At 37.2% G+C, this 15,217-nt stretch overlaps 1 protein-coding gene across 2 annotated transcripts in view; it reads left to right on the top strand.

Annotated features, from left to right (window-relative positions):
- The window catches only part of WASL (WASP like actin nucleation promoting factor), a 49,775-nt gene extending 35,604 nt beyond the window's left edge, over positions 1–14,171 (top strand). The window contains exons 6-12 of one of the 2 annotated variants that reach the window (XM_068669615.1): positions 1,725–1,893; positions 4,420–4,462; positions 4,842–4,995; positions 5,815–5,832; positions 8,813–9,330; positions 9,968–10,076; positions 11,469–14,171. In XM_068669615.1, the coding sequence (XP_068525716.1) occupies positions 1,725–1,893; positions 4,420–4,462; positions 4,842–4,995; positions 5,815–5,832; positions 8,813–9,330; positions 9,968–10,076; positions 11,469–11,530 (1,073 nt within the window). In that variant the 3' untranslated portion in view covers positions 11,531–14,171. The remainder of the gene's footprint in view (positions 1–1,724; positions 1,894–4,419; positions 4,463–4,841; positions 4,996–5,814; positions 5,833–8,812; positions 9,331–9,967; positions 10,077–11,468) is intronic. The other variant, XM_068669616.1, reaches the window with a different exon arrangement.
- The last annotated feature ends 1,046 nt before the right edge of the window (positions 14,172–15,217 follow it).

Raw genomic sequence — 15,217 nt, 5'->3', positions numbered from 1 at the left:
AGGTTGGTTTAACTCCACATTGTTATGTTCTGGGTTGATTAAATTCACCAACTGTTGAATATTACATGAACTTCAAGTGCACCTTTAACAATACAAATTGTGCATAGTTGTGTGGTCAGTCTGTGCTTTGTATCCTCAAAGGATAGCTGTCTAGATCATAGCACCTCTAGATCAAAGCATTTCTTTGTAGTAGAAAAAACTTCAGAAATTCTTGGTCTTGCAGTTTACCTTCAGTTTTAGAATCTTGTCCTCTAAGACTGTCACAGGAATGTAGGAGTTGTCGTGTTTTTCGATGAGTTTTGACTAGCCCTGTGTCTTGTTTCTGTTCATGTTTCTTGTTCTGGTCGGTACTGGATGCTTCCCACAGAGGTGTTATGCTGCAAATGTCAGATAATGTATTTGTCATTGTCTGCTTCTCCTTTTAGATTCAGAGCTTGGACTGTGAAAACAGCTTGTTGGTGCTTTCAGCATGTGTAGGATAATTCTGAATAATCAATATAAAAAAATTAAAAAATATCAGTTATGAAAAAATCAAAATAAGGTCCTGATTCACTTAACTTAGTCAACATTTTTATCGTACACCCAGTAAAGTTGGATGAAAGAATCTTATTTTAATTGACTTGCTAACCATTAAATAGTAACTCAGAGTATGCTTTTCAAACTATTTCTGGCCAAACTGGTCTTAAGTAGACCTGCTTAATTTCAGTTTTGGAAGAATGAGATTGCTTTTTCTTTTAGCAGGATTCTTTAAAAATACACACATACATGTGTGTGTGTGTGCATATACCCACATGAAAAATGTGTAAATTGCCTCATAGTATTTAATCATAGTATTTAACTAACACCATCACTTTCCTTACGTCAAGAGTTACCTGCCATCAAAACTAAAAAACCTGAGTGGAAAATAATCTAGGTATGTTTGCTATAATATTACAAAGGCAACCTAATACTAAAATGCTGAAATGGGCAGGAGTGTAATTCAGATACATTTTCAGTAACTAGATTAGTAATTCAGAGTTCTTTATAACAAAGAACATGCTCGAGAACATAATTCACAGAGTGTTTACTTTGTTTCTAGTATTGCTTTTACTGTCACAAGCTCTGTTTTTCATCTGGGACTTGGATTGTTTTCCAAACCTGTCAAAGAAAAAGAAATAACTCCCAAATAGCTCTATAAATGCTGTCGTATCTTTGAAGATGACAGTATTCCCACCCGATGCTTATTAAGCAAAGGTTCCCTCTCCTTTAAGATATGTTTACTGTGCTGCCAAGGTAGTGGCGTGCTGGGTGTTGCTGTGCATGGCACTCAATTTTAAGTCTCGTCTAGGATGGCAGTTATACTGGTATTGTGTACAGGTGCTTATATTACTGTCTCATTTCCCTCAAAACCTAATTCTGACAAATCCATATGTATTCTATGCACGTGAAAACCCTTTAATTTAGAATTAATTTCTTTGCCAATTTTGCAGAAACAAAATTCTAGCTTGTATTTTTTTTCCACCATTGTTCTGCTCTAGCAATGCCTCTTTTTCTTCAGCAAATAACTTATAATTATGCATCTGACATCCAGGACCTAGTCAGATGCATGTGGTACATAAAGCTGTGGCTACAGTACAAGCATTTTGCCACATGCATGTGCACACAAAAAGTTGTTGGTTAAATATAGTTTAAATACAGCTTTGTTGAAACACGCTATTAAAAATCCTGTTCTTTTATCTTCGCAGGCCCAAACCTACCAATGGCAACTGTTGATATCAAAAACCCAGAAATTACAACTAACAGATTTTATACTCCACAAGTCAACAATATTTCATATACCAAAGAAAAGAAGAAAGGAAAAACTAAAAAGAGAAGATTGACAAAGGCAGATATTGGAACACCATCCAACTTCCAGTAAGGACTTTATTTGAGTTTGTCAATTATGCGTGGGATTTAAATGTGTTACCATTGTGTGTAAACTGACTTTCTATGAATGCTAGTTGGCATGTTGCAGGGTTTAAAAGTTTAGATGCAGATGAGAGTTTACTGAATCTGTACTTAAAAAGTAACCTGCTATCCTAAAATAAATTAATTTAACTGCATAAAGATGCCTTGCTGAAGTTGTCAGCTCAGTGTAGACTCCTCTTAAATTCACCCTCAATGGTAAACTCTTAAACTCCGTTATTCTTACAACTATGCGTGCTTAACTGTGCATTGTTAAACAGGCCCTGACTTGTCATAACAGCAGCAATGACATAGCCATATCATCTCTGACTTTGTAAACTTAATTATTCTGGTACGTGGGCTAGTACCTGTACTGTGTGATGAAAGTACAACATGCATATATACACCTTTTAGGAACAGGTTGTTTTTCTACTATTTGTTAGATGTCTTTGTTCTTTTAGTTATCTGTAATTTTAAGCTTCGCTTTGATGAAAGTTGGTTTTGGTCAGCTTACGAAAACTATTTTTTTCTTAAGTTATAATTTGACAGCTTAATTTTCTGCCTTTTAAAATCAGTGTACTTTATTTGCTAAAGCAACAGCAATTTAAAGAGTTAGTTACAGGAAAGATCAGCTTCTGTGAAGTGCTGGAAAACCAGCATGAGATTTACATGCCAAATGAAAGTCTTGTTCTTTCAAACCACTATTTTGCATCACTTCCACTGGCGTGCTTTCCCAGAATAAAATTCCATAAAAGTAATGCCAGTATTACCAGTTAGGATAATGTTGTTGCAGTGTTTTGAGAGTCTTCTGTACAAAGTGCACAGGGAACAAAAGGAGAGATGGGTTAAAATGCATCCCTGTTCAGACTGTGCTTTAGACAGTTCAGACCTCAGCTGTGTTTCTTCTGACATGAGTATTGGTGAAGGGACATCTATTAATGTCACTTAATACTGAAAAATGGAGAAAAGGATGAACAGAGACATAACAAAACCTGAATACTGATTCGTAGCTGGTCACTGCTGTAGCTCTACTGATGCAGATGTCAGTGTAGGTGGACAGTACTACAAATAAAGATCTGCATTCGTATAATGTATCTCTGATCAGAATTTGTGGAAGGGTGTGCAGTGGTGCAGGTATAAACAGAATTTGTTGCTCTTGTCTTTTGGGTTCTGATAATTGTGGGACACTTTATGTGCATTCACAGGACATTAGAATAGTCCTAGAAAAGCTGAGAATAAGATAAAGTATTAAATGAAGTTCAAACAAAAGTTATATTCTAGTCTATGCCAAGATTTGTACATAGACTAGCTTTAAATGTAATTTCAAATTGTAAATGGTAAACCTTTGGAAAAGAAGCTTGAAAGTCTCTTTGGGTCCATTTAAGGTCTAGCTAAGTTTCCTGTAGAGTACAGCAGAGTATCATCTTACTATATAAAATAGTTGTAGTTGCTTTTTTGTACAAACATATGGAAATAACTGTTCAGTGATGTTTAGCAAACATGCCATTAGGAAAAGCTGTATGCAGCTTGAGCTGTGATACTGGTGAAGACCAACATTTGCTACTACTTATGCCAGACCAGAGTTGCAATCAGGAAGTAGAATTATTGAATTGCTTCTGCTAGTCAGATGTTGACTTCCAGTGTTTTCAGGAAAAAATAAATAAAAAATAGATAAAAATCAAACTATACTTAATGTAACATTGCATACACTCTTTAATATAAATTAAGTGCAATAATCTTTGAATCACATGCTCACAATCTCTTAAAAGAGCATTGTAAAATTAATACAGGTATTCAGAGATGTATAAGATCGTATTTGCTGTTAAATTTCTATTAACTTGCAAAAACCAGTTAAACCATTGCAACTGAATGTCTAATTTGTGTGAAGCAAGCTTAGCATCCAGAATAATCCATTAATTGACAAATCATCCCATATTTTGATAATAAAAAGCATTTAAATATTTAGGGAAAACAGAGGGCTTTCCTTTTTCCTTTTTTTCTGTAGCAGACCTTTTACTTGCGTTCTTGCCCTTTGAACTGAGTAATCAACTAACTGCAGTTATAGCAAGACCAAAAACTGAAATGGGGCCCCAGCATCCTCAGTAAAAAACCCTAGTGCTTAGTGTTGGTACTAACAGTAGCTTCAGGTCTGCCTATGAAGACGAAACTCCACCCTTGATCTCTGTACAGTCCTTCCATCTCCGTAAGTATGTACCACAGGGTGGCACAGAGCCTTAATGTCTTGCCACAGGCTATATATAACCTAACAGAGGAAACTACTTCGCCACTTGGTCTTTGTGATATAAGATAGAATATGGGAATAATTGGAGGCTTTGTTATTCCTTTCTCAAGTGGAGCACTGAGGAGTAAGAATTGCTTGGTCTCTTAGGGGGCTGAAGGTAGGATCTGGTAGTAATCCAGCTAGCTGGGTATCTGGTTATTTTAGTTAACAAAGTCATTTTTACTCTGATTAAATGGACTTTTCTGCTTTTTTAGACACATCGGACATGTTGGTTGGGATCCAAACACAGGTTTTGATGTAAGTAATTTGATGTTTTTCAAGATACCACATGATTAAAGCTTTAGCGGCTTTTTAATATAAGTTTTGAAGATTGGAATCAAATAAGTTAACTGCACATCAGACTGGTTACAAATTGAATCCCTGTTACAGGATTCAAACAGACATTGGAGTAGAAGGGAATAAGAGGGATTTGGGATTGAGGGGAAAATATTCAAAATTTAAGTTGATATTCAGGGTACCTTCCTTTCTTAAAACAGACCTTGCTGACTGCAAAGTCAACTCAGCGACATGTAGTTGTTTTAGCTGTCCCACTAAACTGTATCATTTTTTCCCTATTACAAATTATATTTTAAAATCTTCTGTCAAGCTACTTAAAACTAATGTGTCTGACTTGCAGGTGAATAACTTGGACCCAGAACTGAAAAACCTGTTTGATTTGTGTGGAATTTCAGAGGCTCAACTAAAAGACAAAGAAACTTCAAAGGTCATATATGATTTCATTGAAAAAACAGGAGGTGTGGAAGCAGTTAAAAATGAACTGCGCAGACAAGGTAGGCTTCCTTTTATTTCCACACCAGATTTTGATAGGTGTTTTTTGTCTTAAGGATTGGAATAGAAGCTGTTGATGAGCAATTCTTGATATATATTCTTCTTAATCTGGACTTCATACCACCACAGAGGCATTGAATTTCATGTTTCTGTACGCCATACACCTTGTAAAAATGTCCACACATGAGTACTTTCTCATTAAAGATAGGGTTGGACCCATGTCAGTTAAATAATTGCCAGTAACACTTAGTCTAACTGCAAAGCTATGCATGTGTTCCATACAGATTTTTCAGACTGCAAACATTGCATATTTATTTATAATCTTGGTCTTATAAATTAGAAGCAATATTGCTGGTGTTAGGTAGGGTAGTAGTACGTGGCTGACAGGTGTGTGTGGTGTCTCTCTATCCTGCCAACACTGTAATGTGAGCCTTGAAAAAACTAGAAACAGATTTTATGTAAATATTTTTATTTTTTTTTTAAAGGAAAGCTTTTCTAGTTTAAAGTAAAAAGTACTAGTTTTGATCAGGAAGATCTGATTTAGGTTTCTGCTGCAAGATAATTCTCAAATAAGCTATTTCCTTCCCAACCTTTGAACGTGATCTCAGCTGATGCGTTAGATGCATTTGCTGCAATATCACTGGTCAACCTGAAAATTAGGCTGCCAATAAAGTTGTAAAAATTTACTTCTTGTTTCTCCTGAGAGGTGGTCTAGGTAAATTGTGTTGGAATTATAACACTTTGAAACTGGTGAATAAATAGTTTGAGAGGCTGAATAGGTATGCGTTCAGGGTACAATGACTTGTTAAATTTATTCCTAGGTCCCCCACGTTGGAGTGGTATGTATTTGAGCTGTCATCTGAGCATATGCTGCTGTGTGATTTTCTTCCTAGACAAAAAACCTTAGCTGACATCTGTTTGACTGCAATACTAAAAATTATAGTCAAATTTCATAGATAAATTGAAAGCAAAATTTCAATTTCTTTTTTCTCAGCAACAAGTCTGTCAATTGTTTTTTATATAATCTTAACTCTGTTAAAATGTGTACAGAGTTGTTGATCTGAAACTGTTGATTTTTAAGTTAGACTACGATTTGCCTTGGAGTCTTAATATTGTCTTAAAAAACTTTTAAAATGCCATTTTTCTGCTATGTATGTATTAACTTCCAAGTTGTGTCCACTTGCATGTATACAACTGAAAGAAAAGCTGCCTCGTCTTTCATGTGCATGGTAATAATCTACCTCTATGCTTTTCGGTAGAGGTAGACACGAATATTAACAGGATTTCAGTGGTTTTGTCTGCAGTTCTGTGATTTGTAGGTTTGGCTGCTGTTTGAAGTGTGTTTTTTCAACTGAAACCCATTTTCCTGTTTTATTGCAAGAATTTCTGTGCCTCAGTGTTCACACTGCTAGGATGCTGAATAGAGTTACAGACACTTCGGTCTGTTGAGATAAAACTTTTTTTCCCTGCCCTTTCCCTAGCTTTGGTACTCTTGGCTGTTTTTTACTGACAATACCATCAACAGAAGATTTTACAGACTTCATATTAGTAGCTGTGCAGCACTTATAAAAAAATAATTTATTTTCTTGTTTTGCTTCTTTTCTGTTTGGGGGGAAGGGAGAGAGGGTGAGGTAATGGTCCTTGCTGCTCCTCCTTTTCACTTCAGTCCAGATAAGTGTGTAAAAAAAGAAAAAGAAAAAAAAATCATCCAACTTCCTGAACTGTATTTCCACAGTTTGGAGGTGCCTTATTGCTCTAGATGAGATGCATATAAAAATCCTTACCCCTCAGGAAAGGCTAAGCCTTCTGTTCGAAATCTACGGGCACCACAAACTCTGGACTATGTTCACGTTGCATCTTTTCGGTAATGCAGGAAAACTCTAGTGCTTGCAGAGTAAGACTTGAAAATGCTGGCCTCCAATGGCCGGAAAGGAAATAACACCCTTATCAACCAATAGGGGAGGTAGATTTTTTGTGGTTGTTCTTGATTTTTTTTAATCAAGAATGTTTGCAGTATTTCTCTTGTAAAATATATGAAGTTTGAGAGGAGATTATTCCCTTGGTTTTCTTTTGAGGGAACAGAAAAAGTAGGGAAGTTGGAGGAACTGAGGATGTGACACACAGCTTCAGAAAGGGTATGTCTCAGATGGGCAGGGAAAGAGGTACTGAGGCACCAGTACCTCTCCTTCTGCCTCTAAATCCCTCTTCTAGGGCTTTCTGGTACAGACAGACTGCTTTCTCAGCTTGTAACAGGATAAAAAAAAGTAAAGAAGCATCATCTTAAGGGTAATACCCTTTTTGTTATCAAAGCACATGGAATCAAATGTGAACTTTCTTAATAGGTGCTGTCATATAACTGAGTAGTAATGGGCAGCAACCACACAACTTACATTACCACAAGCCATTAGATGCTTGATGGCAGAGGAAATGAAACTGTGTTATTTAAAATGCCATTAGCAAAGCAAGTACATTTCAAGGCCAAATCATGTGGAAGTGATCCTGTGTGTTGAACACAGGAAGTTGTTCTCTTCCTATAGCCCTTCCCATAAATGTTGTTGGAACTAATTTTCAGTAAATTCTGCAATTCTGACTTCCAGATTTTATTCTGCTGGGTGGGACAGAATTTTGTATATATCTTCATTCAGATTTTTCAAGCCTATCTCAGAGCAGCTTCTGTTGGCAAATAAAAATTGAGCAAAGGTATGTTTGCTAATGACTGCCACTTTTTTCAAGCTCAGTTTGTCTGTATACCTAGAGTTAGATACATAACTATAAGATCATCTTCGTATGATAGATTTATGGCATAAAACAGGCTTTTATGACAGGTTTGGAAACACCATGATGAGTTGTTTTACTGCAACAAGTTAAAAGAAACATTCACGTTGTTTAGAAAGACAGTATTCCTAAATGAGTATTAGATCATGTTTGTTTTGCTCTTAAAAACAGGTTTATTTGCCAACCCACAAAGGAAGTCAGTTCTGCTATACTGAAGCAATAGTTGATGGAGAGAGAGAGAAGGTTTTGCTGCTCTTTTGTGTTGCATGTGGAGGAAACTGCTTCATTAGATTGAAGTTTTTCCCTGGTCTGTCACCATTAACTTGAAATGCTGTTACCAACACTGCCACCTCATTGTTTGGCTTTGCAGTTGCTGCTAGGCTGTTTTAAGGATGCAAAGGCATACAATTAAACACAGTGATAGAGTATGTTCAGCGTTGTATCCCACCTATTCTTAATTGTAATGCATTAGTGTTTTGTTTTTTTTTTGAAGCATCATCTTCCAGTAACAAAACAAGCAAAAAATACCTTACCTTTATTCCCTAATCAAATAATAGATGGCCTGCAAAGTGGAAATTCTGTATTTCATTTTAAGGGAGTTTTTAAAGCCTCTTTCCCTTTTCTTCTGGCCTAGTTCAGCAAAATTTTAGTGTTTTGAATTTTTTTTGCTGCATTTTGTCATGGGAAATTGAAATGCTGACTTGGATTATGAAGGACATTAACCACACTAAAATTAATGACCCAGCTAGTGTTGTGACTTCAGTTGTCTTACGTACTGCACTTGCTCCCTGCAGTGTTGTAGCTTTTATGAGAGTTTACAAAATACATTACAGATATAGGGGCTATATTCAGTTTACTTTGTATTCATGCAAGCATAGCTTATATTCAGCTATTTTCAGCTTAATTCAGAGTTGGTAAAACTTGTACATGCACAGAGATCCTTGCAAAAGTCAATGCAGACCCTTTTTTCTTCTTCTGCCAGACTCTGAAAGACTTGTGAGTACTGAGCATCGTGTAACTGTAAATTATTTTGCTTTGTTTCAGCTCCACCTCCACCACCACCATGCAGAGGAGGACCCCCGCCACCTCCACCACCACCTCCCCATAGCTCAGGCCCCCCTCCTCCCCCTGCTAGGGGCCGAGGGGCGCCACCTCCGCCTCCCTCGAGAGCTCCGACAGCAGCACCTCCACCCCCACCTCCATCTAGACCAGGTGCAGCGGTGCCCCCACCTCCTCCCAACAGGATGTATCCTCCACCACCACCAGTGCATTCATCATCTGCACCATCCGGGCCTCCTCCACCGCCGCCACCACCAAGTGGGTCGTCTGCTCCCCCGCCACCGCCGCCTCCTCCACCTCCTCCCGGTCCTCCCCCACCACCTGGCCTTCCTTCAGAGGTCGATCACCCACTTCCAGTTCCTGCAGGAAACAAAGCAGCGCTCTTAGATCAAATCAGAGAAGGAGCTCAGTTAAAGAAAGTAGAACAGAACAGTCGACCAGTGTCCTGCTCAGGAAGAGATGCGTTGTTAGACCAGATACGACAGGGTATACAGCTGAAATCTGTGAGTAAAACGTTCTCATCTAAGTCCCTTGGGACTTGCAAATGGCTGCAGGACTCCAAAATCAGTAGTAACTTGTGGCTTTGTTTTGGGTTCTGTCATAATTCATTGAGTTTTTTGAAATCATACTCTAAACAATACTATTGGAAAAATGCTTAGTATATGTACTCGCTATGGATGAGTATTGATGCACAAAATTATTCTTGTTTCAAAATCACTTCTCACTTTTCAGTGAGGCTTTTAGCATAAACCCTACAGTAATGATACCACAATGTCACAGCTGAGAAGAACTTTTGCAAGAACTACTATGAAAGATTGCTGATGTCACAAATGCTTCAGTAAAATCTTCTAAACAACTGCAGGGGATTAGTTCAGCAATAATAGTACTTGAAGACAAACACTAGAATTACTTGCTTCTTAAAAAGTTTATCTTGAGTATGGACTAACTAAAGGTGTATTATGTGGCAAAAGAGAATAGTTCAGCTTTTTTATACGTAAAAGCTTGGCTTGGGCTAAAGAAACGGTAGTTTCACTGTTCCTTCTGGCTAAACATAAACTTAGCAATTTTATGTTTTTTTTTCTAGAAATACACATTCTATTTTTCTAATTGCGTCATTCTAACAACTGTTTCTTTTCCAAGGTATCTGATGGCCAGGAGAGTGCACCACCTACACCTGCACCCACCTCAGGAATTGTGGGTGCATTAATGGAAGTTATGCAGAAAAGGAGCAAAGCCATTCATTCTTCAGGTAAGCCCGATGGAATTTTTCTGATCACTAAGCATCAGATTTTCAAGTGTTAACACTTCTGTTGACGCAAAATGTTGGGGGGAAAAAGCATGGATTTCAGCATATAGTCAGATACAGAATGCTCTAGGCAGATCTCTGGTGATGATTCAAGTGGGTGCTTTGTGCCACTTTGAATTACAGATGTATAGTAGTTTGCAGTGATAATGAATTTAAAATTACAAATCAAGGTTTGTATCATTTATAAAATGTTTTTACATCTTATTTTGTCCATGAGATGTGATGATTTTTTTTCCTCTAAATTCTTTGAAAAGAAGGGTTTTAATGGTCTGTTTCTAGAAGCCAGGGCTCTTGCAGAGGCTCATGCACTTAGAACTGTGGCTTCCAAGTGTGCTTTGGATGCCACCTGCTGGATAATAAACAGATAACTAGTGTTATTTGACAAGTCCTATGCTAGTACTGAGCTGCTTCAGTCTTCAGTGCTTGGGAAAAATAAGAATGGAAGATTTTCATCTCTCCTTCTAATACCAGCTTAAAAAAAAAACGCAGTGCAGTAGCCCCAGTGCAGCTGTTGAGTTACACCTCTTCTGCTTTGATAGATTAATTTTCTTCCAGAGCTTACAATAGTATCAGACCTGCATTTGCAGTCTGCAGACCATTTGACCGTTAAACACAGTTTGATTTGTGTCCTTTTGTGGTAATCTCCAGTTTTGGTGCTTTACACAAATTAAACGTTGGAAGCATGCTAAATACACCATATTCTGGAGGGGGGAGTACTCTTCCCTAACAAATCAGTAGTTTATATGCATTGTAATTTAAAAATCGTAGCATGCTAAAATTAAAAACAGTGGAAGGCTGGATAAAGTTAACAAAATTGATTTTGAAGTTGATGTGGTTACTGGAATATTCTAAACTGCACAGTGCACAACAATCTTCAGCTCACAAAAATATTTTTATCTGCTTGTGCAGTAAACAGAAATCCTGTTAGAGAATAAACCTGGGGAGAAACAGTTCTTATGCTTTAAAAATTAATCTAAAGTTTAAAATTCAATCTGGAACAAGCTGGCCTTTCTGACATTTCATGTTCTCTAAAAAAAAAAAAAAAAGAGTAATAGTAAAAGTATGACATGAGAATTTGATTATTTTTCTCAGCAGAAAACAAGATAAAAATTTCCTACCTGGGGAAGGGAATAAGAAAGGAAACATGTAATTTTCAACCAGTATCAATCTAAACTGAGCATCACGCCTAGCAATCTTAAAATATAATATTACCAGGTGTCTTGTCCTGACCTCCTTCAACTGATTGTTCTTTTTCAGAATGTTGTGGGTGAAATCAGTAGCGCTTTTGTCATATTAATTTGGTGCATGCAATGACTTGCTTTTCCTGTTTTTTAGATGAAGATGAGGATGAAGATGATGAAGAAGACTTCGAAGATGATGATGAATGGGATGATTGATCATATATTATATTATATATATATATATTTTTTAAGGTGAATGATATACTAAACACTACTTTCTGTCTATGGATTCTGTAAAATTATCATGTAAATGTTCTACCAATTTGCTGTATATTTTTGTTGCCTTTTGCTTTTTTATTAATCTGTGCAATACCTCATTTAATCTGTAAAGGTTTGTCATAATCCTCTACAAAGCTACTCCCTGTTAATGTGTGCAAGTTTACACCTGGATGATCATGTACATGTGAATACTTTCCATTCCATCAATAAGGGAGTTTAAATGTAATATGTGAGACTGACGAAAACCTTAATGTAATTTAGTTATAATGCAAGAAGGAAAACACTATTTTCATACCCTACTTTTTCTGTATCTAAATTTTCTTATTAAAACCTAGTATAGCACTATGTTCTTTAAGTGATGCAGCTCTTAGTTTATTTAGCCCCTTCATTTCAAATGCAGTGCTACATGAATGTTGAGGCTGGTTTATACTATTGCATGGTTTCAGATACACCACAACATGGCAGTTCAAATCTTAGCAGTATGCTTTACATAAAACAAAATCACTACAGAGATGCACAGCTAGTTGTGAAGATTACCTTGCCCTAACTGTAGCAATACTGACTGCTATCAAACAGCAGTAGTAATTGAATACTATAATTAGGGAACTCTCTATCTGAGGTTAAACAGGGTGGCTTTACATTGTAAGTGATAAAGGCATATTTGATGCAGACCAGTTCAGTCCTTTTTTTTTTTTTTTCCAACTCTTGTCTTTCAGAATGAAGAAATGTAAATTTTTGGGGGCTATACTGGAGACTGGCAATTGCTACAGTTTGATTTATTTTTTAAATCATTTTTATGTGGTTTTCAGGCTGAAGGGCTGCGTTTATTGCTTGCTTCAATAATGTTTAATTACTTTTTTAAAATTTGTAGGGCATTGGTGTACTAATAAAGTAAACATAAGTGGGATTACTTTGCAGTCTTTGCGTTATGGTACATAACAAATGCTAAAGCACCAATCCTACATCCAAAAAGTCAGAAAGCCATTAACTCACAATGTACAGTTTGACTATGTACTGAACTTTATGGCAATATTCTGTTTTCATACGTTGGCTTTAAGACCAAGGGTTGTGACGAAGATCAAGAACCCTATTCACAAGAGTACTATTTGAATAAGTGGACAGAAAATGGGATTCTCATTTCACAGCTCACATGTTCATGTTGTACTTTATAGTGCAGTAAACCTTGGCATATCTGCCTATTACAGAATACTAATCTGTGCTGTGCAGGTATTCAATATCTGCAGCATAAATTACTGTACTTACTGTAATTTTCAGGTAGAAAATCTTTCTAAAAACACTATCTGACACAGAATGTTTAGTTAAGTCAGTCATATTTGGAGCGTAGTTAATGCGTAGCGTCCTGGGACTGTAGTCAAGGTATCAAACTCAATTTAAGTTATCGGAATTGTGTCGACTGAAACCCAGCGATGACCTGATCTTGACAGGCTGGACCTGCATGATACGGCTTGGATTTCTAACCCAGTTATAACCTAGTCTTTAGCAAATTAATTTAGTTACGTGAGAAGAAAGGAAAGTCGCTGACAAGTAGTGGGAGGGGTAAGGTTGTAGTTAAATTTTTCAGAGGATGCTAACTTCCTTCCGAGAGTAATTTAAGCACATAACACTAGGAAAAACTATTTCCAAGTGATGTAATTTCCTTGCAGTAACTCTCTAATTGCACTCTGCTGCTGGAAACACTTCCTACGAGCTTTGCTGCTGTAATGGCTTGAGCATTGGATCAAGTGCAAGTGCAGCCAGGGGTAGCTAACAGCAGCGGAGTTGAGAACTCGTGTAGAAGGAAAATATTTGTATGGCTTTCATAAGCTCTGGTACTGCTCCCTCTTTGTTATTGCATATAGGGCATTTTAAAATTAAGCAGATGAGGCCTAGAGGTTTTCCTAACATGCTACTTACTAGATATGTTTAGCTGTTATGTTCCCAGAGTTGGAGTTTCTGTAATATAGTTAATTATTAAGTATCACAGTTCATTAATCAAATTTCTGTTCCAGGTTTTGGGAGCTCTGAAGTTACATTATTGAGTAAAACTTTAATTTGTAGATACTGGCCAAAGACAGCTTCTGTTTTTTCATTTCCTTTTTCTTCATGCAGAGAGTACACTCATATTCTGTGGTGTCCAGGTTAATATTTACTTTAAAATAGTGTATGTACATGATAAATTTCGGGCATAAAGACTGCAACAGCAGTTAAGTTAGTCATAACTGCATGCTTCAGCACTCCGCCACTTGCACTACAAGCAGAAGATAGCATTTCATGATACTGGTGCATTGTTGCTAAACATTGTAATGAAGGCCTCTCGTATACTCTGGTTAAATGACTGTCCAGATAGCCTTAGCAATTAACAAACTAGCATGAGGCTTTTGTATTTCAACACTCTATGTGCATAGACAATATCAGCTAGCCACTTGTACGTATGAAATCCGTAAGAACTTCTCAATCATTCAGTTTTCCATTTATCAAACTGAAATTTTTAGTATGTGAATTTTTGAAATGTACAGTGAATAGGATGTTGCACTGGTGGCAATTCATCATGGAGCATAATAAAATTAATTTGACCCAACTAGCGTAAAACTGTGTGGTTTTTAAGTGCTAATTGTGGCGCAGCGTTTAAAATAGATGTACATCTTGCTTACACGCTTCAAAAGCCATTTTGGTTGCCTAGCCAAGTTCACGAAGCAGTAAATAGCGGCTGTCAAATCACAGCGGTTTTGATGTCTGGAAAGTTGGATTGTGCTAGTGAATAAACACAATGAGTAAGAATGTGACACCCCGTGCTCCTGGCACATCTGACAGCTGCTCAGCAGCTTCTCTGGAAACAGCTACTGCTGCAGGCAAGTGCAATAATACGGCAACATTTCAAGGTCAAACAAACAGGGCTCCATTAATCCAGAGTGAATACTAACTAGTTAACTCTTCGCAATGAATGCTGCGACTTAGGAGGTTTTTAGAGATGTGAATTCTCGTCTTGTATGCTGCAGTGCTTGGGCTTAGGACACTTCAGCCTGGTTTCCTCTAAACCACCTGAAGAGTCTGGCATTTTGAGTTTTTATCTGGTGTGTGCTTTCTTCTGAAGCTTATTGCTTCTCTGGTGTTTAGGCTGTAAGTGGAAGACAAAGTTGAAATTGTTGTGTAGAGGGTGTGCTGATTAAGTATATAAAGTTCTCTCTGCTCCATGACATGAAGCTTAAAAAATGTGTTTGCAGAACTTTTTTATTTTTTTTCTTTGACAGTGGTTACTTTCCCAAGATGTATGTAAAGAGGAAAAGGGAGATGTTCTTTCTTTTGTTTATAAGACTTACTGATCCATTGCAACAGCCTCTATCTAATCATTAGAGGAATTCCTGGTCTAATTAAAGCTCCTGAAGCTCAAGTACAGCGATAAGCAGCTTTATTTATAGAAAAGTGTAAATGGGTTAGGGAAGCTTAGAAGATACTAAACCTCTCTCAAGGGCCAGAGCTATCCTCTAGCACAGCAGTAGGGACGCCTGTTGCTCTGTATGTGTTGCCTAAAGTTTTCTTGCAAGCAAAAAAGGCACAGGGCAATGTAAAGTGGAACAGAAGCTGCAGAGGTTTAGTGTGCAGATTTGAGATTGGTTCTGGGTGACA

The sequence above is a fragment of the Anas acuta genome, chromosome 1 (genome assembly GCF_963932015.1).
Source record: "Anas acuta chromosome 1, bAnaAcu1.1, whole genome shotgun sequence".
In the NCBI taxonomy this organism is placed as follows: domain Eukaryota; kingdom Metazoa; phylum Chordata; class Aves; order Anseriformes; family Anatidae; genus Anas; species Anas acuta.
This window is presented reverse-complemented; position numbering and strand designations above follow the sequence as displayed.